This window comes from Marmota flaviventris, chromosome X, assembly GCF_047511675.1.
Source record: "Marmota flaviventris isolate mMarFla1 chromosome X, mMarFla1.hap1, whole genome shotgun sequence".
In the NCBI taxonomy this organism is placed as follows: domain Eukaryota; kingdom Metazoa; phylum Chordata; class Mammalia; order Rodentia; family Sciuridae; genus Marmota; species Marmota flaviventris.
Window position 1 is genome coordinate 55,354,074 of NC_092518.1, and position 24,544 is coordinate 55,378,617.

General features: G+C 47.2%; 1 protein-coding gene across 1 annotated transcript; it reads left to right on the forward strand.

Annotated features, from left to right (window-relative positions):
- The first annotated feature begins 18,884 nt into the window (after positions 1–18,884).
- Cited1 (Cbp/p300 interacting transactivator with Glu/Asp rich carboxy-terminal domain 1) lies at positions 18,885–24,190 on the forward strand. Its single transcript, XM_027920172.3, has 3 exons — positions 18,885–18,954; positions 22,965–23,089; positions 23,663–24,190. Exons 2-3 carry the CDS (start codon positions 23,030–23,032, stop codon positions 24,188–24,190), a joined length of 588 nt encoding a protein of 195 aa, XP_027775973.1. The 5' UTR covers positions 18,885–18,954; positions 22,965–23,029.
- Positions 24,191–24,544: the final 354 nt, after the last annotated feature.

Sequence of the window (24,544 nt, forward strand, 5' to 3'; positions counted from 1 at the left end):
CACTTGGGGAATCCCCAGTTGAGCAGGTCCCATAATAACCATCTCATTATTAATGGCTCTTAAATCTTGCAATAATCTCCATTTACCAGATTTCTTTTTTTTTTTTTAATCTTATTATTATTTTTTTTTTTGGTGGGGTTCTTTTTTTGTCTTTTTTGGAACTGGGGGTCGAACCCAGGGCTTTGCGAATGCAAGGCAGACGCTTTGCCACTGAGCTACATCCCAGCCCCCAGATTTCTTTTTGATGACAAAAATGGGAGTATTATGGGGAGATACGGAAGGTTGTATATGTCCCTCCGCTAATTGTTGTTTGACCAGGTCACGGGCTGCTTGTATCTTTTCTTTAGTCAGGGACCACTGAGGAACCCATACTGACCTTTCTGATTTCCAAGTAATTTTTATTGTCTCAGTGACCCCTCCTGAAAACCCAATCCATGTCTATCTGTTTTTTGATCTATTTATATTGGTGCCACTATACCTTGTCCTTGTTCTCCTAATCCTTTTTCTTTCTTAAAACCTTGTCTAGCCATAATAGTGGGAGCATTTGAATTGATGTTATTTGTTAATGTTAGACCTAATTGATCTAGAACATCTCGTCCCCATAAATTTATAGGAAGATGATCCAATACATATGGCTGTATAGTTCCTTCACATCATTCAGGATCCTTCCAATCTAATACCATCGCACTTCTATGGGGATTAGTTGCCACTCCTAGGCCTCAAAGTGTTTGAGTGGCTTGTTGTAACAGCAAATGTTTTGGCCATTCTTGACGAGAGATAATGCTAAGGTCTGCACCTGTATCCAGTAGCCCATTAAATTCATGTCCATGAATATTTAGTTTTAGCATGGGGCGAGAATCTAAATTTAAAGAAAACATAGCCCAATCTACACCTGTGGAGCCTAATCCCCTGGAACCTCTTTCTATAGTACGACTGGAAAATTTATCATGTAGGCTGGGTATTACTAATAACTGTGCTATTCTATCTCCTGGTGAAATTACTGATATACCCCTTGGAGAACTGGCTATAATTTTTATTTCACCTTCATAATCGGGATCAATTACCCCAGGACTTATCATGAGTCCTTTTAGAGTAGAAGAACTGCATCCCAATAATAAGCCTTCCTTGGGGAAGAGGCCCTTTTACCCCTGTGGGAATGATTTGAACTCCTATCTCTGGAGTTAGTACTGCTCTGGCGGAGGCGAAGATGTCCAGTCCTGCGCTCCCTCTGGTTTGTCTAGTGAGGGACCTAATGGATAATGTGTCCTGGGCACTACCCTGATGGTGTTGCTGGGTTCCTCCAGTGCCCCGTATATTTGTGGTCGTGAGCCCCGGAGTATGGGGCCCCCCGTCTGTTTTTTGGCAATGGAGCCCAATGTTTTTCTCCATGATATCATGGGTAAACACCTGGTCCTTGTCCGTTTTTTGATAACGGAGTACCCTCTATAATGGTTTGAGAATGGCATCCATTAGCCCAATGTCTCCCTCTATGGCATCGTGGGCAGATACCCGGTATTCTACTCCTTTGATACCTAGTTTTGTTAAACCCTCCTCCTATGGGGCAACTCCTTTTAAAATGTCCTGTTTGTTCACAATTGTAGCATGTTTTTGGCCTGGCATCTAAAGCCTGTTGTACTGCAGCTGCCAAGACTTGCCCTTGTTCATTAATGTCTCTACATAATTTAATATATGTGTTTAAATCTCCATGTTTCCATGGTCTAATGGCCTCCCTGCACCATCTATTTGCTTATTCGTAGGCTAGTTGCTTTATTAATGGAATCGTTTGTTCTATATCCCCAAAGATTCTGGTAGCTGTTTGTATAAGCCTATCTACAAATTCAGCGTAAGGTTCATTAGCTCCTTGTATTACCTTAGATAATTGACCTTGTAAATTTCCATGTCCTTGTAAAGTCTTCCATGCCCTAACCACATCTGCAGCAATTTGTGAGTATATGGCAGGATCATATCCAATTTGTTGCTGCTGACCCTCATAAGGTCCCTTTCCTAACAACATATCTAGATTTCTCTGAGGATAACCGGCCACTGCATTTCGCCTAGCCGTCTCCGTGCAAAATTCCTCATCGGCAACCTTCCATAACAGGTATTGTCCTCCATTTATCACAGCTTTGCACATACTAGCCCAATCTGCTGGCGTCATGTTCAAGTTGGTAATGGATTCGACCATACTTACAGTGAAGGGTGCTTGAGGACCGTAAGTTGTTACAGCCTCTTTCAGCTGCTTCACTGTTTTGAAATCTAAAGCATGGTGAATTCGCTGCCCTCCTGCCGCCTCAAATACAGGGCATGCTAATTTTTGAGGTCCTGTCTCAGGATCCCATCTATCAACTACGGGGGTTGAGGGCCACTCAGCATATGTTGTCTCCATAGGTGGAGCTGTTGGTTGGACACCCACACCTCCCGGTGATAGAAAGGGGTTAGTAGCAACCTCCCGTTGTAATTTCTCCCCTGATAACCCTTCCTCCTCTAAACTTTTTTCCTTTGTCTGACTAACTCAAGAGACTTCCTCTTTTACTTGATGTAAGATGTCTTCTCCTAGACTAAGCAAACAAGATTGTACCAACGTCCATAATGGTAATGTGCCAACTGGCAGAGTTCCTGGGCTTTCCTTTTGTATCTTTTTAAAATCTTCACCATGATGGTTCCATTAACAACCCCTCTTTAATGAACCATGGGCTACACCTTTGTATCATCTTAACGTATGCCCTAACTGTTCTTGATTTTACTGAGATGCCTCCTTCCTCTAGCACTTTACTTAACGCCCTTTCAGTTTGGTTCTTATTAATTTTTAATTCCATATTTCCGTGACGAAGATACCCCTCACTAAGATAATGCAAAAGAAAACCGAGACAAAATGAAACAAAAATGGAACAAAAATTCATTATATCAGCCTTTCTATCCTCCTGAAATGTCCATCCGTCCTTTCTCCCTATCTGTTCCTCAGATGCAAATAGTTTTTCCTCAGATGTGAGCAGTTTTTCTTCCGTCCCACCCATCTCCAGGGACAGGCAACTTAAAACAAAGCGAAACAAAACAAAAGAAGAATCTTTAAATGGTTATCCATCCTCTCTCACTGCCCTCAGGGGCGAGCAATTTACCTTATCACTTACCCTCAGGCATTCCCCTTGCGGGCCACCATATGCCGCAGTCTGGCTGGGCACAAATCATGAGCCACTTGAAGATTCAAGTAGGAACTAACTTTATTTTTAGAACCCACGTTGCACACCACCCACACGAACTCTCCAGGAACTCCCCAAGAGCTCCACCGGAACTTCGGGAACTTTTCGAGCACTCAACCAGAACTTAACCAACCCACACGAACTCTCTAGGAACTCCGTGAGAGCTCAAAAATAGCGGGCACCCGAGGCAGCAGGGCAAAATACCAGGCACCATCTTGACCTGGCCGTGGCTCTCAACATATAATCAAAAAGCCTGTGGAGAAGGTAGTTCCCTCATACATTGTTAAAGGAAATGTAAAATGGCATAGCTGCTAGCTAAAGCAGTCAGATGACTTCTTCAACAAGTTAAATGGATTTACCCATTGTCCCAGCAATTATACTCCTATAGAACTGGAAACAGATATTCAAACTAATACAATTACTTAAATGTCTATGGCAGCACTATTCACAACAGCCAAAAGGTCACCAATAAAATGCCCATTAGTTGACCGAAGTGATAAACAAATCCTGACATAAGCATACAACAGAATACTATTCAGCCATACAAAGGAGTGAAGCACTGATACTTGCTAAGCTACTTGAAAACAATATGTGAAGTGTAAGAAGCCAGACATAAAAGGTCACTTGTATTGAATGATTCTATCTATATGAAACATCCAGAATAAGAGAATCCAAAAGACAGATAAGAGATTGGTTGTTACCAGGTCCTGAGTAGAGTGGGGAATGGGGAGTAACTGATGAATGGGTTGCATGTTTTGTTTTGGAGAAAATGAAAATGCTGTGGAACTAGATATCAGAAGTTGTACAACATTGCGAATGTACCAAATGTCATTGAATTGTTCACTTTAAAATGGCTATCTGTTGTGTGAATTTCACCTCAAAAAAAAAAAAAAAAAAAAACATGGCAGGGGTGGGGGTGGGGATGGGGCCAGGATTATGGCTCAGTGGCAGAGCACTTGGCTTGCCTAGCATGCGTGAGGCACTGGGTTTGATCCCCAGCACCACATAAAAATAAAAACAAATAAAATAAAGATATTGTGTCCATCTACAACTAAAAAGAAAAAAAAACTTTTACAAAAACATGGCAATGAAAATCCTCTTGCTTATACCCTTGCACATTTGTTCTATTATTTTTTATGATAAATTTGAAGAAGTGGAGCTGCTGAGTTAAAGGGCATGTACATTGAAACAAGGAAAGAAACAAGCAAGACATGATGGATTTCGATTCCCAGAATTGTTGTCCCAGTTCACAATTCTAATACCATTGCATGATTGTGGCTGCTAATGCACCCTCCCTACCACAACTGAATCTTCAGTCATCTTAGAGGTAAAAATACCTCATGGTTTGAATTTGAATTTTTTCTCCCCAGTACTAGCAATTGAACCCAGGGGTGCTCTACAATTCTTTTTACTTTTTATCATTTTTGTGTGTGTGGTGCTGGGGATTGAACCCAGGTCCTTGTGCATGCGAAGAAAGCACTCTATCAACTGAGCTATACCCCCAGCCCTTAATTTCTTATCTTGAGACAGGGTCTCACTAAGTTGCTGAGACTAGCCTCCAATTTGGGATCCTCTTTCCTTAGCCTCCTGAGTCATTGGTATTAACAGGTATGTGCCACCATGCTTAGCTTATTTGAATTTTTATTTCTTTGGTTTTATTAATGATATTGTGTTTCTGTATGCAAGTTATTATTTAAGTGTCTGTCTCTTATACTGTGCTAAAGACATTTCCCATCTCTTCAGGTCCATCACTCATTGGCACACGGTAGGACCTTGGCAGTGCTGGGAAGAGGTAAAGGGAATGGCAATGACTATAAGCCCTTCCTACTACATCTCCCAGAGGCTCAGGCTAGCACTAGACATCCAGGGCAATTCTATAGGAACCTCCACAAAAAGTCACACTCTATCTAGATGGCATGGGGGCATGGGCTTGCACTCATTAGAAATGGAGATAAAAGCAGAATAAGGGTCAGAATAAGGGTGGGAAGGACAGCTGAGGTGGAAGTGGGGATAATGTGTACCCGTGTACATGAATGGGGACAAGCAGAAAATAAACCTTCAAAAGCAAAATTGCATATTGGCAGGGGCAGGGGTAGAAACTACAATTTCTCAAGACTTGCCAAGCACTGAGTACTTTTGCATTTTCATCTGCTCTCGTTAGCTGTCCCCCATGTTGTTGCCTATCCTCTCCAGCCATCTTCTTTACCCAGCTAGCAAGCATCATTCACTGCCCTGCAACTTTCCTGCCAAACCAGGCTGCCATCTCCAAAGGTGCCCACCCATAAGCACCCTGGTGAAAGGAAAGTGAGAAAGCAAGAGACGGGTGAGCAAGACCAGGCAGAGATCTACACAAAGGTTTTTATTTGTCAAAGCTGACAAATAAAGCCCATCCCTCTATAGAGTGGAGAGAGGCCTCAGGAGGTTCAGGTGTTGGGCTTTTGTGGGGTGGGGTTTGGAGTCTAGCTGTGGCGCTGTGGGATAGGCTGGGGTGCTTGTGTCAGAGTGAGGTGGGGTTGTGTCCTTCTGGGATTGGCTTAGAGTTATGGTACCATGGAGTAGTTCATTAATGGGGGTGGGGGGGTTCAGATAAGAGGAAGTACAGGAAAGCGAAATTTCTCTCATAAAATGGTGGTTAAGGGCTAGAATCGTGGCTCAGAGGTAGAGCACTTGCCTAGTGTGCATGAGGCACTGGGTTCGATCCTCGGCACCACATAAATATAAAATAAAGATATTGTGTCAACCTAAAACTAAAAAATAAATATTTAAAAAAATAAGATGGCCGTTAACATTTAAGGTGGCTACTCAGATGCTAAATTAAGACCCTATACCTGGTATGATCCTGGGATTACCAGAAGTTTAGGAGGCTGGAGGGAGTGAAAAAAGTCATGCTTCCATCCCTACCCCTTCTGTATGAGGTACAGGACTTTCCTCTTCCACCCTGAATCTGGGTTTCACTCATACCTTTTATGAGGTCTCTTCTGCAGAATCTGTTTCAACTTCCCTGAGCACATTTGGCCAAACTTGGCCCCATGACATCTCTGTCTCTCTTGCAGTTTGTCTTTCCATCACCCAGAAACTAATCTTCCATCTCAGCCATTCTTTCATCCAACAGATGATTACTGACAACCCATTATGTGCCCGGCAGAGCACTAGTCTTTGGGGAAAACAAAAGTGAATAAAACCCAGAAATCCCTGACCTCATGGAGGGTTCCTTCTAGTCAGAGAGACAGAAAATAAAATATGCTATTAGCCAGTGGTGACAAGCACTGTGGAGAAAAATAAAGCAAGGTGAGAGTTGAGAGTGATGGTGCTGCTGTTTTAGATAAGGTGCCCAGAAAATGCTCATTGAAGATATTGAGCAGAGACCTCAATGCAGTGAGGAGACAAGCCACAAGGGAAGGAGTATTCCAGGCAGAGGTAATAGCAAATGCAAAGAGCCTAAGACAAGAGCCACTTTGTCACATCCAAGAGATAGTGAGGCCAGTGTGCCAGAAGCTGAAAGAATAAAGAGGAGGAAAGAAGGAAATGAATATGGAGCAGGAGGGATCCCACAGGTCACATGGGCCACTGTAAAGACTTTGTTTCTTATCCTGAGTAGGATAGAGAACCAGTGGCAGTTCCCAGGTCAAGGAATAGAGGATCCCTCTGGCCACTGTGGGGAGAAAAGACCAAGGGGCCAGGGGTTGGAGAGTAGAGAGCAGTCATGAGATCACTGAAGTGACACAGGTGACAGGAGCAACGAGGGCCAGGATGATGGCTATGGAAGTGATAAGGAGTGCTTTGGATCCTGGCTATATTTAGAGAGAGCCAACAGAAGTTGGACATGGGGTAAAAGACAAAAAGAAAGATCAAGGCAAGATTTTGGCCTGAGAAGCTGAGTGAACAGAGGTGCCATAATACTGAGCTCAGAAAGCTGAAGGATGGTGACAGGGGGACCATGAGCCTTATGTGGCCTTGTTTAGGGCCAAGGCCTGAAAGCTATCTGGGAAGTGGGGGTAGAAGGTGGAAGGACAAGGTCAAGGCAATGAGCACACTTTGCTGAGTAACCAACTGTACCAGGCTCTATGTATATCTGTCCACATCACCTTCAGTGACCAGATATCTAGACTGAATTTCTTACTGTGGCATCTGGGTCAGATTCCTGTGACATCACAGACCCCATCCTGTGTTGTTCTTCTAGTTCCCATCAAGGCCTTTGACCATGCTGTCCTAACACCTGAGGAATGCCAATCCTCAGCTCAGATATCATATACTCCTATCTCCTGCTTCACTTTATTATTGGCTTTTCTATTTTCCTTACTATACTGAAAAATCCTTGAAGGCTAAAGTGGTGCTTTAGTCTCCTCTGGAGCCTTGGAGACTCAGGCACAGCCAGGGGGACTCAGCTCACATTTGTGGCCTGAAGAAAAGAATTGCATCAGGGGCTCAGGGTGTACCTCAGGGGTAGATCACTTGCCTAGCATGCATGAAGCTCTGGGTTCAATCCCCAGCATCACAAAAATAAAACTATGTAGGAATAACAGCCATCCCTGAGCCCACCCTGCTGGGTCTGGAGGTCTGACTTCCCACACAGTCATATGTAACAATGAAGAAAACAGGACCAAGGAGGTGAAGTCAGGCTTGGAACTGGACTCAGATTGGAAGGCTGACTCCATCCCCCAAGCAGCAGGGAACAGAGGTCAGGGAAGAGTAATTACTCACATGTGTACAGCACTTGAGAGTTTATAGCCACAGACATTATCTCATCCAACCCTGGCAAAGCCTCATGTGATAGGTATTCTTTTTCCCCCCAACTTACACCTAAGGAAACTGAGGCACAATGAGCCAAAGTCACCTGCCCAAAGTCACACAGGTAGGAAGTGGCAGCCTTGAGACTTGAACCAGGGTCAGACTGATGGCACAGCCCTGTGCTATATCAGACCTGGCTATGGCAGGGGTTGGATAGGAGCGTGACCAATAGATCTGGTAGCCATTTTCCCCTCCCTATCTATTCCTACTGGATTTCTGCTGAGGATAACCTGAATTGGCATTTTACTTATCTATTTAGAACATTTAAGACCAGGGAAAGGCAGCCTGGGATTCAAACACAACAGGAAATCATTCATATTCCAGGCCCCAAAGGCAACAGTTGAGAAAATGCAAGGGAAATGCAAAGAGAGGCCACAGGAACTGTCCTCCCCAGAGGAGCTGTTCAGAGGTGAACCCCACCTGGCCCTCGGAGAGGGCAGCTTCCTCCCTGTATTCCCCCAGCTGAAATCCCCCCTTGAGAGGTCTCTTGCAGGGGCCATGTCTCTTTTCCAGTTAGGCGCTGGGCCTGGACAGTTCTTGGCTGGCAGCAGCTGGTCCCTCACACCTGCCGGTCTAGCTCCCCTGCTTCACAAACACACGCCCCCCACAGAGCTCAGTGCTGTTTCCAGATGGCCGGTCACTTATGCCTTCACCCCACTTTGGGTCTTTTTCTCATTTGATTTCTTTTCCTTACCTTGTTTTCTTCCTTCCCAGGCGCCTGTTCTCACTTGCTGGAGCCCTCTCTCTCCCCATCATTGTCTTTCTCTCCCTCTCATCCATTCTTTCTCTCTCCATTGAATAAATCTTTTTATTCAGTCTCTTTCCCCCCCTGACTCTAACCAGATATCAGTAGAGTGCTAAGCTTCCTCCTCTGTCATACTTAGAAGTTCAGATGAGGTCATCCTTTTAATCCCTACCAACTCTGATACTCAGTTTTGAAGCCAGAAGAGAATTTTTGATTGGAAGGGGGGGGTGTCACATAAAGAGTGTGGAAAGGAAGATCTAATCAGAAAGAACTGGATTCAAATTCCAGTATCCTTACTTGCTACCTGTGTGACCTCAGCAAGTTCACCTCACCTGAGTCTCTTCCCTTGGTCTGGAAAATGGGATTGATTTTAGGAACTTTACATGGAGGGAAAAAAAAATCATAAGAATCAACCTTGCCCATGGATGGAAAGATCTTTTATGAACTATGACACCAGGCATTATGTAGGAAGCAGCAAGGTGCAGTGGTCAGTATCAAAGGCTCCGGGGCCAATCTTCCCTTGTTCAGCTCCTCAGTCCCAAACATACAGGATGCACAATCTTGGCAAGCTGTGCAACTTCTCTGTTCTTTAAATTCCCTATCAGGAAAATAGAGATGATGTAATATTAGTACTCATCTTCAGGTTGCTGTGGGGATTAGATGAGAGAGTAAGTGTGGAGCACTAAGAACAAGGAGAGTCTATCACCTAGTAAGTGCTCCGTGTACATTGCCGTTGATGTTATCATTCAGAATTAGTAGGAATAGTACTCCCCTGAGGTTGATATACTTAGTGTGCTGAGCCACTATGGGAACCTCATCCATACTCAACCCTTTTCTTTCTTTTCTTTTTTTTTTTTTGTACTAGAGATTAAACCCACAGAGCTACATCTCCAGCCTTTTTAAAATTTTATTTTGAGACAGGGACTCACTAAGTTGCTGAGACTGGCCTCAAACTTGGCAATCCTCCTGCCTCAGTCTCCCAAGTAGCTGAGATTACAGGTGTGAGCCACTGCACTCAGCTCAGACTCAACGTTTTACAGAACCTCAAAGTCTATTTGTATAGACTGTGCCCTAAAATCCAGCTTGCATTTCTCTCACCAAACCATGGGCTCTGGGGGTGAAAGACCAGAGGAAGCAGCACATGTTTCTAATTGTTCCTGCCAGAGGGGGCGCCTTTTTGTAATTAGTACAAAGAGGCAGCATCTTAGCTGAGGCACTGTGTCTGGGTTTTGGCAGAAGGACCTTGGGTAACCAGGCCTGTGATCCTCCTCCACTTGGCTGGAAGCAGTCTGCCCGCTTATCACCTAAGATACCCTAGATCCTCAATGCACCTCTAGCCTCTATTGCTGATCCCCAGAAAGACAAATCTCTGTGGCAATGGGGATCCATGGAAATATTTCCAGTCCCTCCAAGTTGTGTGTGTGAAGTAAATCCTAATCCCATTCACATAGCCATATTTCTCCAAGCCAGCTCCCAAACCCAAAGTCTAGCACCAAGCGAGACAAAAGAGACTAATGATCCAAACTTCTAACTTCTCTTATACCGGCAGAGACTCTGGAGGCAAACTGGGGCCCATGAATGAGGGTGGACAAGTGTGAGATTGCAGCTGAGATGGGATTGGGAGGTTAAGAGAAAAGGGTCCTAGAATCCAAGAAAGGTGAATACAAAGAAATGCCCCTGCCAAAGAGATGAAATTGGGGGCATGGGACCCACCACATTATCTCAGAGTTTAGGCAAGGGGAATAGTTTCAGTCAGATGCCACAGGAAGCAGGGCCAGACTAAAATGGCCTCACCTAGGGCTGGGGATGGAGTGCTTGGTAGAGTGCTTGCCTCACATGTGTGAAGCTCTGGGTTCCATTTCCAGCACCACAAAGAAAGGAAAAATAAAAAAATATATATATAAATAAGAAAATACTCTCACCTTTTTAAGGATGAAGTAAGCTGGGAGACACTGTGCTGGTCTGAGAATGGCAGGTGGCAGAAAAAGGAGAGCAAACAAGACCCTGAAGGCTTGTGTTCTAGAAGCCGAAGTGAAACCAGTGAAGGCCTGGCATGCCTGAGGACTAGCCAAAATGTATTTAGCAAAGTGAGATGAGGCCTCTGACACTCTCTGGAGGGGGGAAATTTATGGACTGAGATCCCCTCACACTGCCCTTGGGGATTTGAAGCACGTGTCCGTGATTGCACTGGTCTGCAGGGGTTGGGGAGGGGAGAGTATGGGGGAGCTTCAGTGAAAACAGCCAGAGTCTCCTGGGCCCTGAGGAGAAAGCCCCTCTCTGTGCTGGTGGAGAGGGGAAAGTTCTCCACAGTTTGGCCGAAAGTCATCCTGCAGATTGCTCTTTTTGACACAACCTCACACTTTCTTTCCAGTCCTATATTCCTGGCTGTGTGCAAGCTATTTCCACTTGGATGTTCTGCCAACAGCTTAAACTAAACATGCTAAAGCTGAGTTTCGCTTCCCCCACAAAGCCTCACACCTTCTCAAGGCCTCCAACTTCACTGCTGAGACCCGAACAGCCCAGGGCCAGACTGGCCTGGCTGCTTGCTCTCTCTCTCCTACTTAAGCACCTTGGTCTCTCCCTGCTGCCTTTGAACTCTGGTATTTTCCCTGGATAACATTTTTCAGAATTGTCTTTGCTTTCCCCCAGGCTGCAGCCCTCTTCCATCTTGCACCTCATCCCTGGAGATTTCTGCCCCAGTCCCTACTCGGGTCCTCCCTCAACCTGAGTTATGCACACATTCTAGCCACATGTGTTGGCCATTTACTGCAATCGGTGTCATGGAATATCTATTTTAGAAAAAAGAAAAGCATAGTCATAGATAGCAGAGGAGCAGATAACCTGGTGGGGAGAGTTTGGCCTCAGGCGTGAGCCAGATTTGGCTGTGAATTCAGATCCATCGTGACTAGCTATATGATCTTGGGCTTGTTTTTTTGCCTCTCTGTGCCTCAGTGTCCTTCTCTTGAAAATAGGAATGAGAGGGCTGGGGATGTGGCTCAGGCAAGTAGCACGCTCGCCTGACATGCGTCCAACCTGGGTTCGATCCTCAGCACCACATACAAACAAAGATGTTGTGTCCGCCAAAAACTAAAAAATAAATAAATAAAAATTCTCTCTCTCTCTCTCTCTCTCTCTCTCTCTCTCTCTCTCTCTCTTTAAAAAAAAAAAAAGAAAATAGGAATGAGAGGGGCTGGGGTTGTGGCTCAGTGGTAGAGCACTTGCCTAGCATGTGTGAGGCCCTGGGTTCGATCCTCAGCACCACATAAAAATAAATAAACAAAATAAAGGTATTGCGTCCAACTACAACTAAAAAATAAATGTTTTTTTTTAAAAAAGAAAATAGGAATAAGAGCTAGGGGTGTAACCCAGTGGTCAGGTGCTTGCCTAGCATTCACCAGGCCCTATGTTTCATTCCCTAGCACTGCAAAAATAGGAAATAAATAATAAAATAAAATGGGGATGAGAGTGTTGACTTCCCAGGATTCTTGTGTTATTGAATGCTAGAAGGCATCACAGAGAAGGAGCGTACACTGAAATAACTTCCCCAAAAGCTGGAGTGGGCAGAGTCATATCCAAGGATTCCCAAGGATTCCAGAAGCCGGTGGCCAGAGCTATTTGTATATTTGTGGTTTTCCCATTATGCATAAAAAACAGGAAATCAAGTAGAGAATCAACTCAACTGGACCCAATTCTTGGCCCTTTCTAAACTTCTCCCACTACTATATAAACAGGAAACCAAGGCTAAAATCTATGAGACTGATTAAGGTGCCCGAGGATGCCCAGTTATCTCTTCTCAGTTTTCTAATTCTCAAGGTCCTTTCCCCTAGTAACTGACATTGTTCCCCTCTCCCCTCCTTCTTCTTGGTCTTCATCTTCTCTCTCTCTCTCTCTCTCTCTCTCTCTCTCTCTCTCACACACACACACACACACACACACACACACACACAGGAGCAAAAGCGAGAGCCTGTCCAAGCCCGCTGGCCTGGGTCAGAGGAATGCGGCCGCTCCCTCCATGCACACGGGGCAGCCAGGCCCAGGCGCTCACTCAGGCTGGCAGCGGCAAGCGCGGGCCGGGGAGGCTCCAGCACCTTGCTCGGAGGGGCTGGAAGGCGCTACAGACGTTAGCTCATCACTCCCTGGCAGGGGCCCACCCGTCTGCTATTCTCACTAGCATCTTCCAGATGGGGAAATGGAGGCACAGGCACACATGGAATGGTTGCAGGAGGTTCTTGGGCAGGGTCTCTAGATGGGGCAAGAGGAGAAGGGTCACCCAGACTTTCCCAAATGAAATTTAATCCCACGATTGGACAGAGAAAGGAGGGATATAGGAAGAACTGGGGTCCAAACTGTAGTCTCTGAAGGGGACATGGAGAAGAATGGAAGGGCTGGGATGGCTAGGATCCACCATTTTCAGGGACTCCATACAGGCAGGGCCCCCCCCCCCAAAAAAAAAAAAAAAAAACAGCTGCGGCTGTACTCAGGAATGACTAACTACTCTTCCGAGAAGATGTTTGCCACAAGCAATACCTCTGGAGTAAAAGGCAGCTTAGGATTCTGTATGACCAGACACCAAAGGGTTAAGATGGTGTGGTGGAATTGATTACTGTGTTTTCCTCCGGTGCTTTTCTGTTATTTCCAAATTCTCTACAGTGAACAATTACATTTATAATCAAGCAAAATGTTAATTATTTTTAATTATTAAAAAGAAGCAAAAAATAGGACTGGAGTGTAGCTCAGTGGTAGAGCACTTGCCTAGCGTGTGAGGTCCTGGGTTCCATCCCCAGCACCACAAAACAAAATAAAAAAGAAAAGAAGAAAAAAAGTTAAAGAAATAAAGAAAGGAGAAGAAGCAACTGGAATGTGCTGAAGAGATCTGGGCTTGGAGTTAGGAGACTCAGGTCAAGTCCACTATCTCATCTCCCAGTTGTGTGACCTAGAGCAAATGACTTCACCTCTTTGAATTTCACTGTTTCATAAAATGAAGATAATTGATCACACTCGGGTGGCATAAGATTAAAAGAGATAATGTGTGGGAAAAATGCTTTTCTAAAAAAATACATATTTATTATGGGGCTGGTATAAATCTCAGTGGTACAGAGCTTGTCTAGTATGTACAGATCCCTGGTTTTGATCCCTGCTACTGAAAACAAAATTATACACACTAACAACACATACACACACACACACACACACACAAGAAAACATTATATCGAAGCCTCATGTACCCATCTTCAACAGTTATTTTTATTTAATCTATATCTCCATCCACTTTCCTCCCACCCCTCTAGAATATTTTGAAGCAAACTCAAATGTGCCCTTTTTCCCCATAAATATTCCAATATTGAGTTGATTTATACATTTTTCTCTAATTAAAAAATACATCATGGGGCTGGGGATGTGGCTCAAGTGATAACACGCTCACCTGGCATGCGCAGGGCGCTGGGTTCGATCCTCAGCACCACATAAAAATAAAATAAAGATGTTGTGTCCACCGAAAACTAAAAATAAATATTAAAAATTTCTCTCTCTCTCTCTCTCTCTCTCTCTCTCTCTCTCTCTCTCCCCCCCCCCCAAAAAAAAAAAAAAACATCATGGCTAGGTGTATTGGTGCACACCTGTAATCCTAGTTTCTCAGGAGGCTGAAGCAAGATTGCAAATTGGAGGACAGCCTTGGTAACCTAGCAGGACCCTGTCTCAAAACAAAATTAAAAGGTCTGGGGGCCAGGAAGAGTAGTACACACCTATAATCCCAGCAGCTCAGGAGGCTGAGGCAGGAGGATAGGGAGTTCAAAGCCAGCCTCAGCAAAAAGTGAGGCACTAAGCAACTCAGTGAGACCCTGTCTCTAAATAAAATACAAAATACGGCAGGGGAAATGGCTCAGTGATTGAGTGCCCCTGAGTTCAATCCCCAGAACCCCCCAAAAAAAGGGGAGGCATGGGGATGTGGCTCAGAGATAGAACAGCCCTGGGTTCAATCACTAGTACCACTAATAATAATAATAATAATAATAATAATAATAATATATGATGACTGTAGAAACTTTGGAAATTTAAGAAGCCGCATGTAAAGAACAAAACAAAAATCAACCATAACCCCACCACCCAGAGACAACCACATTTTAGTGCAGTTTATTGTTCTTTTATAGGCACATATTCATTTTTAACAAAAGCAATATCATATTGTATGCGATATTTTGGGTATTGTTTTATTTTAATTATGAAAATAATAAAACCATATTATAGAATTTTTTTAAAAAGTGAGGAAATTACCCATATTCCCTTACCACCTAATATGAAAACTTAATATTTTAGCATATTTTCTTCCCATTTTTTTCAATTTGCATTCATACTTTTACCAAAAGTAGGATCCTACTGATTATGCACTTTTCAAGTTATGAATCTGTTCTAATTGTAAGAAAACAATGTAAACACATTGCAGAAAAATTTTTAAATGAAGAGAAAAATATCACCCATAATCCCACTACTCAATTATAATCACTGTTAACATTTTGTATATTTGCTTCCAGCATTTTTTCTATGCACATATAATTTTTACAAAAGTGGGAGCATACTGTTTAGGCAGTCTATTAACTATAAACTTATATTTACTTATAAGCATATCATATATCATGGAGAATAGAGAGAAAAAAATCATTCATAACCCTACCCCTGACTGGCACTGTTATCTTTTTTTTCTGACCATTGCCTTATATACATATTCATACGTGTTTGGAAGCATAGTGAGTATTAAATTTTGTACCCTTTGTGCCCTTTGCAATTTGGCATCATATTTATGTAACTTTGTACCCAGAATTTTTATTTAATATTTTGTTGTGAACACTTTCTCATGAATAAAAGTTGGGTTTTTGGGTTGGTTTGGGAGGTTTTTTGTTGTTGTTTTGGGGGTTTTTTTTGGGGGGGAGGGGATACCATGGTGCTAAGAGATACTCCCTCACTGTGGACCTTTAGTCTGCTTTCCATTTATCCCTCTTATAAAAAAATTTTGCTCCAAATTTTGAGCAAAAACTTGTACTTTTTAACTTTTCTACACATATTCAGTCTACGTTTCTTTATGGGCTTATCTGTAAAATGTGACCATCTTGTATTGGCCCTGAATTTACTCCTATCATATGACCCAAGGAGCCCTTGGTTCTGGAGGGTGGGATTTTGCAAACAAATTTGCATTTTCCTTTCCCTCCCTTTCCTGAGTTTATTAGACCTCCTTCATCCCTTCTCAGTCTGATTTTTAAATTACTCAGTCAGCAAGTATTATTGAACCTGAAGTGTGTGAGCTGAGGCAGGGACAGGGGCCAAAAAGGAAAAGAATCAGAAGGCACAGTACAATACCAGCATTTATTGGCCATTTACTACACAGTTGGCACCAACCAGGCTATGCCTTTTCTTCTACTCTTTATAACAACCTCACAGAGTAGGCACCATTGTGATCCCCATTTAATGGATGGGAAAACTGAGGCTCTCAAAATGGAGCTACTTGACCTAGGACCACACAGCTAGCAAAAGGCAGAGTAGGGATTTTAAATCCAGGTCACAAACCTCTGAAACTACATTCTGGACCCCCTTCTTGCCTTCCCAGGCAGTAGGATGTGTAAAGACTTTGCAGCCAGCCTGACCCACATTCAAACACCCAGCCTCCTGGCTGTATGAACTCAGGCACTTCTCCAGAGACTGTTTCACCTTTAGTAACCCAACCTCACAGGGCTGTTCTGGGAATTAAATGAGATGATGGATGGGAACATGCCAGGCCCACTGCTGGCACACAGAAGGTTCTTGCCGGGTGACCATCCCTGTTCTCTCCTTTCTTCGTAAGCTCCAGATCAAGTTGCCAAGTTGGAGATAAGAGTTCAGTGGAGAGCTCTGAGCTCGGCTGGAGCCGAATGGGAAGTCAGTGATCCAGGGCATATTTGCCAAGAATTGCAAATGTCTCTTAAGCTCCCTCAGCCTCTGCAACTAACCTCCTTGCCCATCTCCCCAAAAAAGAAAGGGGTGGGCTTTTGTGCTCCAAAGCTGAGTGCTTAAGGTCCCTCTCTTTCCTGCTCCCCAGGAGGTAGAGAGTGGAGATGACAAGAAGTCACCAGTGGGAAGGCCCTTTCTGTCTTGTGCGCACAGAGAAGTGTGGTGGAGGGCGCTCCTTTTTCTGCCCTTCAATGGTCCGGATGGGGGAAGGGGCTGGCTGTTGAGCAACTGCTCCGGAGACACTCCAGAAGCCGAGATGAACATATGCCTCTTTCTAACAATTGGCCTGGGAGCCATCCAATAGATGGAGGGTGGATCCGCACCTCCTGGATCTGGAGCCTGCTGCTGAGTCTCCAGCCTAGCTCGGGTGTCAGAGTAAAGGGGGAGGGTAGGTCAGGGGTCGAATTAGCAACACACAATTCAAAAGCCTAAGGCTGCTCCTTCTCCATTACTTGGTTTCCACAAAAATGTTTCTTTCCGCCCCAGGCAAACACCAAGAGAGTATCAGGGTGTATCTCACAGGCAAACTCAATAGGACTTTAGGGTTCCCACAGATCCTGCCTTTTATCAAAAGGAAACTGGGCATGACCCACAATCTTTGGGCAAATGCAGAAATTACATGAGGGGTGTCCTTGTCACCAGGGTTTGTGTTGGGGTGGAGTGGGGGCTGGTGGAGGCATGCTAGGCAGCTTTCAGAGCAGCGGAATGGGTTTGCCTGACATCAAGGGCACTGGCCCCAGCTTCCTCCAGATGCCAAAGGAGGGCCTTGATTTGCCCCTCCATTTACTCCCCATCTTTAGGTCAGTAAGCTGGTCAGTTCATCAACAAACAGAACTTTGTTAAGAGGAGCAAAATGCAGGGCACTTGGGGATACTAAAGAAAAAAAAAAGACCTTGAAGTCTTCAAATCCAATTAAGAAGACAGAACACATACATGGCAAAAATGACTTCTTGACATTCCTCCCCCCTTTCCTTAACAGCAGGACTTTTTTTTAAGAGCATGTTTTAGAAACAGTGTAAACTGAGTAGTTGTTGCAAAGTGGGGGGGGTGGAGAGCTGGAGGAGTAATCCTGGTGGCCTTCCTGTAAGAGGTGAGGTGGGAGTTTTTTGGCCACAGGGAACATGAATTAAAATGAGAGAGAAGACCTAGGTTTCTTTCCAATAAGAATTTGTAAGTTTACATCCCAACCCATGAAAAATATGCTCCAAATGCAAAAATGTTATTCTTTCTAGATGGGAAAGGTTATATAATCATAATAAAATAACCTGCCATCGTGGGAAGGCGGGAGGAAATCTCTGCGAACCCTGGAGCAAGCTTTTCGAACCCTACTGCCTGTTCTTGGCTTTCACCTGGTCCCAAGGTCCAGCAAAGCAGCCTTTCTCAGCGTCCTATCCTGTCAGCCTCCTCCTGCCTTGGATGGCCACAAAACAGAAACCCTTGAACCCAACCCCAGTTCGGGCCTTCAAGGGAAGCCACCACTGCCATATAGGCTCCCCAAGTGTCTCTGCCTAGAATGTGACGACTTTAAGGGTACAGGACACCCCCCCCCCTCCGCGCGCTGCCAGCGTCAGCCCTTCAATGAGGGAGATGGTGCTGCCCAAAGAGGACCGAAGGCTCCGAGAAAGCCCTGAAGAAAACCAAGACCGTGTCCCACCCCGTCCCGTGTGCATCCCCCTCCTCTGGCTCTTCCTCTGAGCCCACCGTTTTCCCCGGAGCTCCCTGAAGACCCCTCTGGCCACCCGCTAGATTTAGGTCAGAAAACAGACACTAACAGCTCTCCTTCGCCTCAGTGAAATTACTAAGTGGAATTTATTGGGCAAGTCCATGCAGGGCCGTGGGGAGAGCTCACGTCCCGGGCCCAGGGCCCCGCCAGCTTTAGGAGCGCAGGCACTGAAAGGGGCATCGGGCGAGGGGTGCCCATAGCCTGGCCCCGCCAGCCCCACCTCGGGAGCTGTGGCCAGTCCCCAAGTCTACTGGACTGGCGGGGCCGCGCGTACTCAGTTCCCCAGCCGGCCCTTCGCTTTCACACGATCCGCGGTGACTGCACCAGCTCGAGCGCCTTTAAAGGGCCACACACGGCAGCCACCGCTATAAAATGTTCCCGGCGGCACAACTGCAGAAGGGGCACCGCTGAGCTGCGGAAAGGAGGTTCGCTCCGCCCGGCTGCCCTCCCACAGCCTGTCGGTGAGGGGCTGTTCCCGGCGAAGAGGAAGAGCGCCGGGGAAGGCACAGCACCCGCTCGGGCCCTCCGTGAGTATCCAGTTCAGATTTTGCCACCAACTCGCCCACGAGCCAGGACATGTGCTAATAATGCCCTAAGCCGGTTATAAAGACGTGGAAATTGGGGGGAGAAAAAAAAAGGGGGTCTGTCCTTCTGGGATTCCTAGCCGAAGCCAGCTTGCTGCCGTGTGCGTGTGCGTCAGGGCTCTCCGGGCGGCAATGGGGGCTTGAGAGCCGGGTCCCCCGCGCCGGGAAGGGAACGCGGTGGCCGCCACCGCCACCGCCCCGGAGTCCGGCGCCGAAGCTGCGGGCGGGCGGGCACGGGCGCTGGCCGGGGCTGCTTGGCGCGGCACGGTGCGGTGCGGCGGCGCGGCGGTGCGGGCTTTTCCCAGGCGCCCTGGGGTCGGGTGGCCACCGGCGCGGCTGCTGGCGCTGAGCACGACCGGCTCGCGGCGGCGGCGGCGGCGTGCGTGCGTGCCAAGAGGCTGGGGGCTCCTCCGTTTCGCCCGCGTCTCTCAGAGCTCCGCGCTTTCCTCTCTCCAGGGCAGGCAGCTTTGCGAAGGTAAGCCGGGCCGCCGGGTAGGACGCTGGGCTGGGCTGTGGAGACGAGGACTCCCGCGGAGCGGCTTGAGGAGCGGGCGCGAGGAGCGGGCGGTGGCCGGCGGGCCAGAAGGTTCTGGGGACTTGTTTTCTGTTTGAAAGCTGCTCTGTTAGGGGCAGAGGGGCCGCCGCCGCCGCCGTCGCCCGCCAGTCAGCCAGCGCGCGGGTTGGCTCGCCTGCGCGCCCGCCGGCCGGCCAGCCGGACCCAGCGCTCGCTTCTCTTGAGGAGACCGCAGCACCTTTTCTCCCCGCGCCCGCGCTTTCTCCGTCTGGGCTTCCACCGACTTTGCTAATCGTCCGGACCGCATCTGGACGATCCAGCTCAGGGTCTGCACAAAGCTCAGGCTTCCTTCAGGGGCTGGAGGCGAGAGGGGCTTTTCGGGCCGAGTTCTTCAGAATTGCGGGTTGGAAGTTAGCGAATTTGGGCAACTTGCTTCCACTACCCAGTCTACCTCAGCTCGCTCGCGCGCGCGCTCCCTCTGTCTCTGTCTCTCTGTCTCTCTCTCTCTCTTACACACACATACACACGCCCACACACACACACACGCACGCACGCACGCACACACCCCTCTCCCTATAAACGGGGGCGGCCCGGCAGCGCTCGGAGTCCCTGCGTTGAGGAGCGCTGGACTTGGAGTCAGATCGACCTGACTGCGAATCCCCGCTTCTCCACTTTCTAGCGCTGTGACCTTGGGCAAGTTACCGCACCTCTCCGAACCTCTCCCACTCTTTTCTTAGCGGGCTTATAGCACTGACCGCGGGTGGCTTGGCTGGGGGTAGGCTCAGCCTCAGTCGCGTCGGGTACTCAGCGGGCGCTCGGTAAGTGTTGGTGAGGCGCAGGAGTGGCGGCTGCTGCCGGCGCCAGAGTGCGCCCCCGCGTGCGGAAACACCGCGGGGCTCCTAAACTCGCCTCTGAGGCTGAGACCCCGCTCCCCTCCCCGCTGGTCCATGCTGTCTCTAGGATCAATTCCTGATACAGCACTTTGGGGAGCAGACGCTCCAAGCCCTAGTGGTCTAGCTGCTCGCGCCACGGGGCAGGTACGCGCCTGGCCGCCCAGAGTTCGGGTGGCTCCATCTGGGATACGGGGAGCCGAGCAGCCGCGCTGTCCACAAACATCCGGCCTTTAGTTTTCAGGTGGCGAAACTGACCGGTCTTGTTAGAACGCGTCCAAGTCAAGCCGCAGTGCTCTTTGGATTTTTAAATTTCTCCTGAGTGAGAAAATAGCAATCGAGATGGAGCCATCCGGTTGGTGCCATTTTAACTTTTGGGCCCCCAACAGGTTAAAGGCGACGCCCCCCTACCTTCCTTTCCCTTCTCTCTTTCTCTGCTCCCTTTCCACCTCATCTAAGCGGGAGGGGATTGCTCTCTCAAGGGACTGTCTGAACCTGTGGGCGGACGGCGGGACCGGGAACTGTGGTCGGGGCCGTGAGGCTCCAGCGGGCGAGGAGGCACTTGTTGCTCTGGGTTTCCCAGCCGCTTTTAGCAGCCGTTTCGCCGTGGTCGGCTCGCGGCTTGGGAAAGCGAAATGGAACATTTTCACGCTGCCAGGTTTTGCCTTCCAATGGGCTGAGGAGTGAAGGGGTAGGACAGAAAAGCGGGGAAGCAGGACCAGGTTGAAATGCAACTGCCTCTTGCTTGAGACGATTCAGAAAAGCTTGCTGAGCGTCTACGGAGTACAGACACAAGCCGGGGGGCTGGAGCGGGTGGCCGGGTGAGCTGAAGCGACAGATCTGAATACAGACAGGGTCCCCGCCTAGGGGAGCTCCCAGCCTGAAGGGGGAGACATGGCAAAGTGGTCTTCCCGGAGAACTGATACCAGAACAGATTTACTTTTTTTCTTGTTTTCTTCCCCACCCCACCCCCCATCTCTCTCCCTCTTTTTGTGTTATTGTCGCTGCTGTTTTTTCATCCAGGTAACGGGCGGGCAGCATAGGAGTGGGAAGGGGAAAATAGGGGCAGGGATCCCCAGAATTTTTCTTTCGACATGAATATTGCCTAATAATGAAGGACTCTTGAAGACCGCACGCGTTAAAGTCTCGTTGTCTTGTGGTCACTGGTTTGAAATATTCTAGGGCTGCCTCAGAGAAGGAGCAAAGCAGTGGTATGGGACCCAGCAACTGATTTTTTTCCCTCGTATTTTGTTTTTATTTTTCCCCTTTCTCTATTTTCTTCTCACACCCCCCTCCCCGCACGCCTCACCCCGCACTGTTAGTGCGAAGATGATACCGTGAGGCAGTAAAGCCGACACTTTAAAGTGTCGGAACAGATTTCCTGATGATTATTCAGATCTAGGGTGGGAAGGGTTAGAGTGGGGAGAATTCTAGCCTCTTTGGAAAGATTAGAACTCTTTTCCAAAGGTCCTCAAGATTTTTTGGACTGAGCGGCATTTATACATATGAAATTCTATATCTCTGATTGATCATGAAGAGTAGAATACATGGGATTTTTTTTCTTAAAACTAAGGGTCTAGGAAAACAACTTAAATTTTCCCAAGTTTTAAAATTTTCTGGTTTGATGATATTCTTTTGCCCTCATCCTTTTATCTTTTTGGCATTTGAGCCAGAGAGACAATTTTTCTGAAGCCATCTGAGTCATTCCAGGTATGAGGACTTAGCCAGTGGTCAAGTGAGCCATGTGGACATAGATAGGAGTGCTAGATCCTGATCCCAGAACCACTGCTTCCTGACTGGAAAGCCACTGAATCTCCGAGCTTCAGTTTCCCTTCAGGATGAATTATTCTCACATATAGATTGTGTGGCTGAGTTCAGGGTTTTGGGACAAGCGTCCTGGGAAAGCCCATTGCTATATTGGAAGGGACTTGAAACATGGAGAAAACAAAGATTTCTAGGCTTTCAGCTTTCTGGCTCCAGCTGCTTCTGAGACTCCACAGACCACCCTCATGGGCTGGTTTTCTCACAGACATGCAGAGCTTTGGAGCCCTGTGACACTTGCTTTGGGAATTTGTTCTTATTTGTGCTGCAGCCTCCACAACTTTCAAGATCGTCCTTGCCCTGAATTCTTCCCACATTCTTCCAGACTCAGTGGAGGCCTAAGCTCTCCAGCCTGGATGCTATTGGTCTATTGTCACAACATGCTACTTACTCAGGGACATTCCTGCTCCTCAGAACCAGGGACAGTGACATTCCTAACCCATAGCCCCAACTTGGGACTCTGAGATTACTTGCATGAGAAAACGTGTTACATCTTGGTGATGCGGGTAGTTGGCCTCCTGGGCAGTACCTGGCTTAGTCAAGCACCTTTCCAGCCTCAGGCAAAAATTCTAGCTTGGTCTCCTCTCTGCCTAGGCAGTCTCTGGTCTTGGGTTTAAACCTGTCACCATAACCTTGTAGCTATGTAGAGTTATGCTGTTTAGGTTTTGCTAGTGCTTTCTTAGTCAGCAAAGCTTCTTGTATTTATCATTTTCTTCTCTCACTTACAGCACAACAGCTCCAGCTGGCATCACCGCCTCCCACTGATCAATCCCACTTCTGCCAAGACACTGAAATGCCAACTATGTCGAGGCCTGCACTTGATGTCAAGGGTGGCACCTCCCCTGCAAAGGAGGTAAGTTTTGCCATTTTACAGGTAGAGACACTGAGGCATGGAAAAAATGAATTGTTTGTGAGGTCATATGCCAGGCCTTCCTAGGTATAGTATCTAGTGTCCTTGAGCAGACAGGACGCAGCAGGACTTCTCTGGGGAGAATGAGAATTGCGTTTGCCTAAATATCAACTTGAACCCATGGGGGGTGTTAAAAGATGGCAAGGAAGGAACAGAAAAGAAGAATTGGAACAAGACCACTGGTTTAAAGAGATTAAAGTGAAGCAGAGAAGAGGGACAAGGTAATGACTTAAATTGGGAGGTGGAGCATCCCGGAAAGGAGATGAAAACATTCAACCCACTTAGGATGGTGGGTGGGTGCCCCAGTGTTAGAACTGAGATCTGAGCTCAATGCTCCAGAGCCATGGAAACAAAAGGATACTTGAGCTCAGAGCCTAACTTACCAAAGAGTCCTCTTGATACCGCCTCATTTCTAGCCCCATATGAAGTGCATGTGGGAGCCTTCTGGGTCTGACGAATAATGAGGAACAAGCCAGGAACATGGGGTACTATGGTATGCCTTTCTCTGTCTTCTAGGATACCAACCAGGAGGTGAACTCTCTGGCCTACTCTAACCTGGGGGTGAAAGATCGCAAAGCAGTGGCCATTCTGCACTACCCTGGGGTAGCCTCAAATGGAACCAAGGCCAGTGGGGCTCCCACTAGCTCCTCTGGATCTACATCACCAATAGGGTCTCCTACTGCTAGCCCTCCCACTAAGCCCCCACCCTTCAACCTGCACCCTGCCCCTCACCTGCTGGCTAGTATGCAGCTGCAGAAACTTAATAGCCAGTATCATGGGATGGCTGCCGCCACTCCAGGCCAACCCGGGGAGGCAGGGTCTCTGCAAAACTGGGGCTTTGGGGCTCAGGGAGGAGGGACAGGATCAGTTTCTCCTTCTGCTGGTTCCCAGAGCCCTACTATCATTGATTCTGACCCAGTGGATGAGGAGGTGCTGATGTCACTGGTGGTGGAACTGGGACTGGACCGGGCCAATGAGCTTCCTGAGCTGTGGCTGGGGCAGAACGAGTTTGACTTCACTGCGGACTTTCCCTCCGGCTGCTGATGTCAATATCTCAAATGATGGAGGAATAAAGCCACCAATTGTGATGTAAATAAAAATAAACTTACTTGCAAAGAGATAGGCTGACTGAATTGTACTTCTTAGAGGTCTAAGGGTGTGCCACGTATTCTGATGTGCTTTCAGCAATTCCGAGGGCCAAGGTGGGGTATACAACTGGGATGGAGCTGGATGAGATGGGAGGAGCAGGAAGGGCTGGAGGGTACAGTTAGCATTACCTACTGCTGCCACCACTACCACCCTTCTCTCCTTGGGATTAAGACCTCAGGAACTCTGTCCTATTCCAAATGGAATATTGGGACTGGTTAAGGGAATTCAAACATGTCTGCAGACTCCTCA

Coding starts and splice junctions, on each gene's coding strand:
- Cited1 (XM_027920172.3), top strand. CDS start 23,030: ATGCCAACTATGTCGAGGCCTGCACTTGATGTCAAGGGTGGCACCTCC. Junction 23,090..23,662: donor GCACCTCCCCTGCAAAGGAG/GTAAGTTTTGCC, acceptor TCTGTCTTCTAG/GATACCAACCAGGAGGTGAA.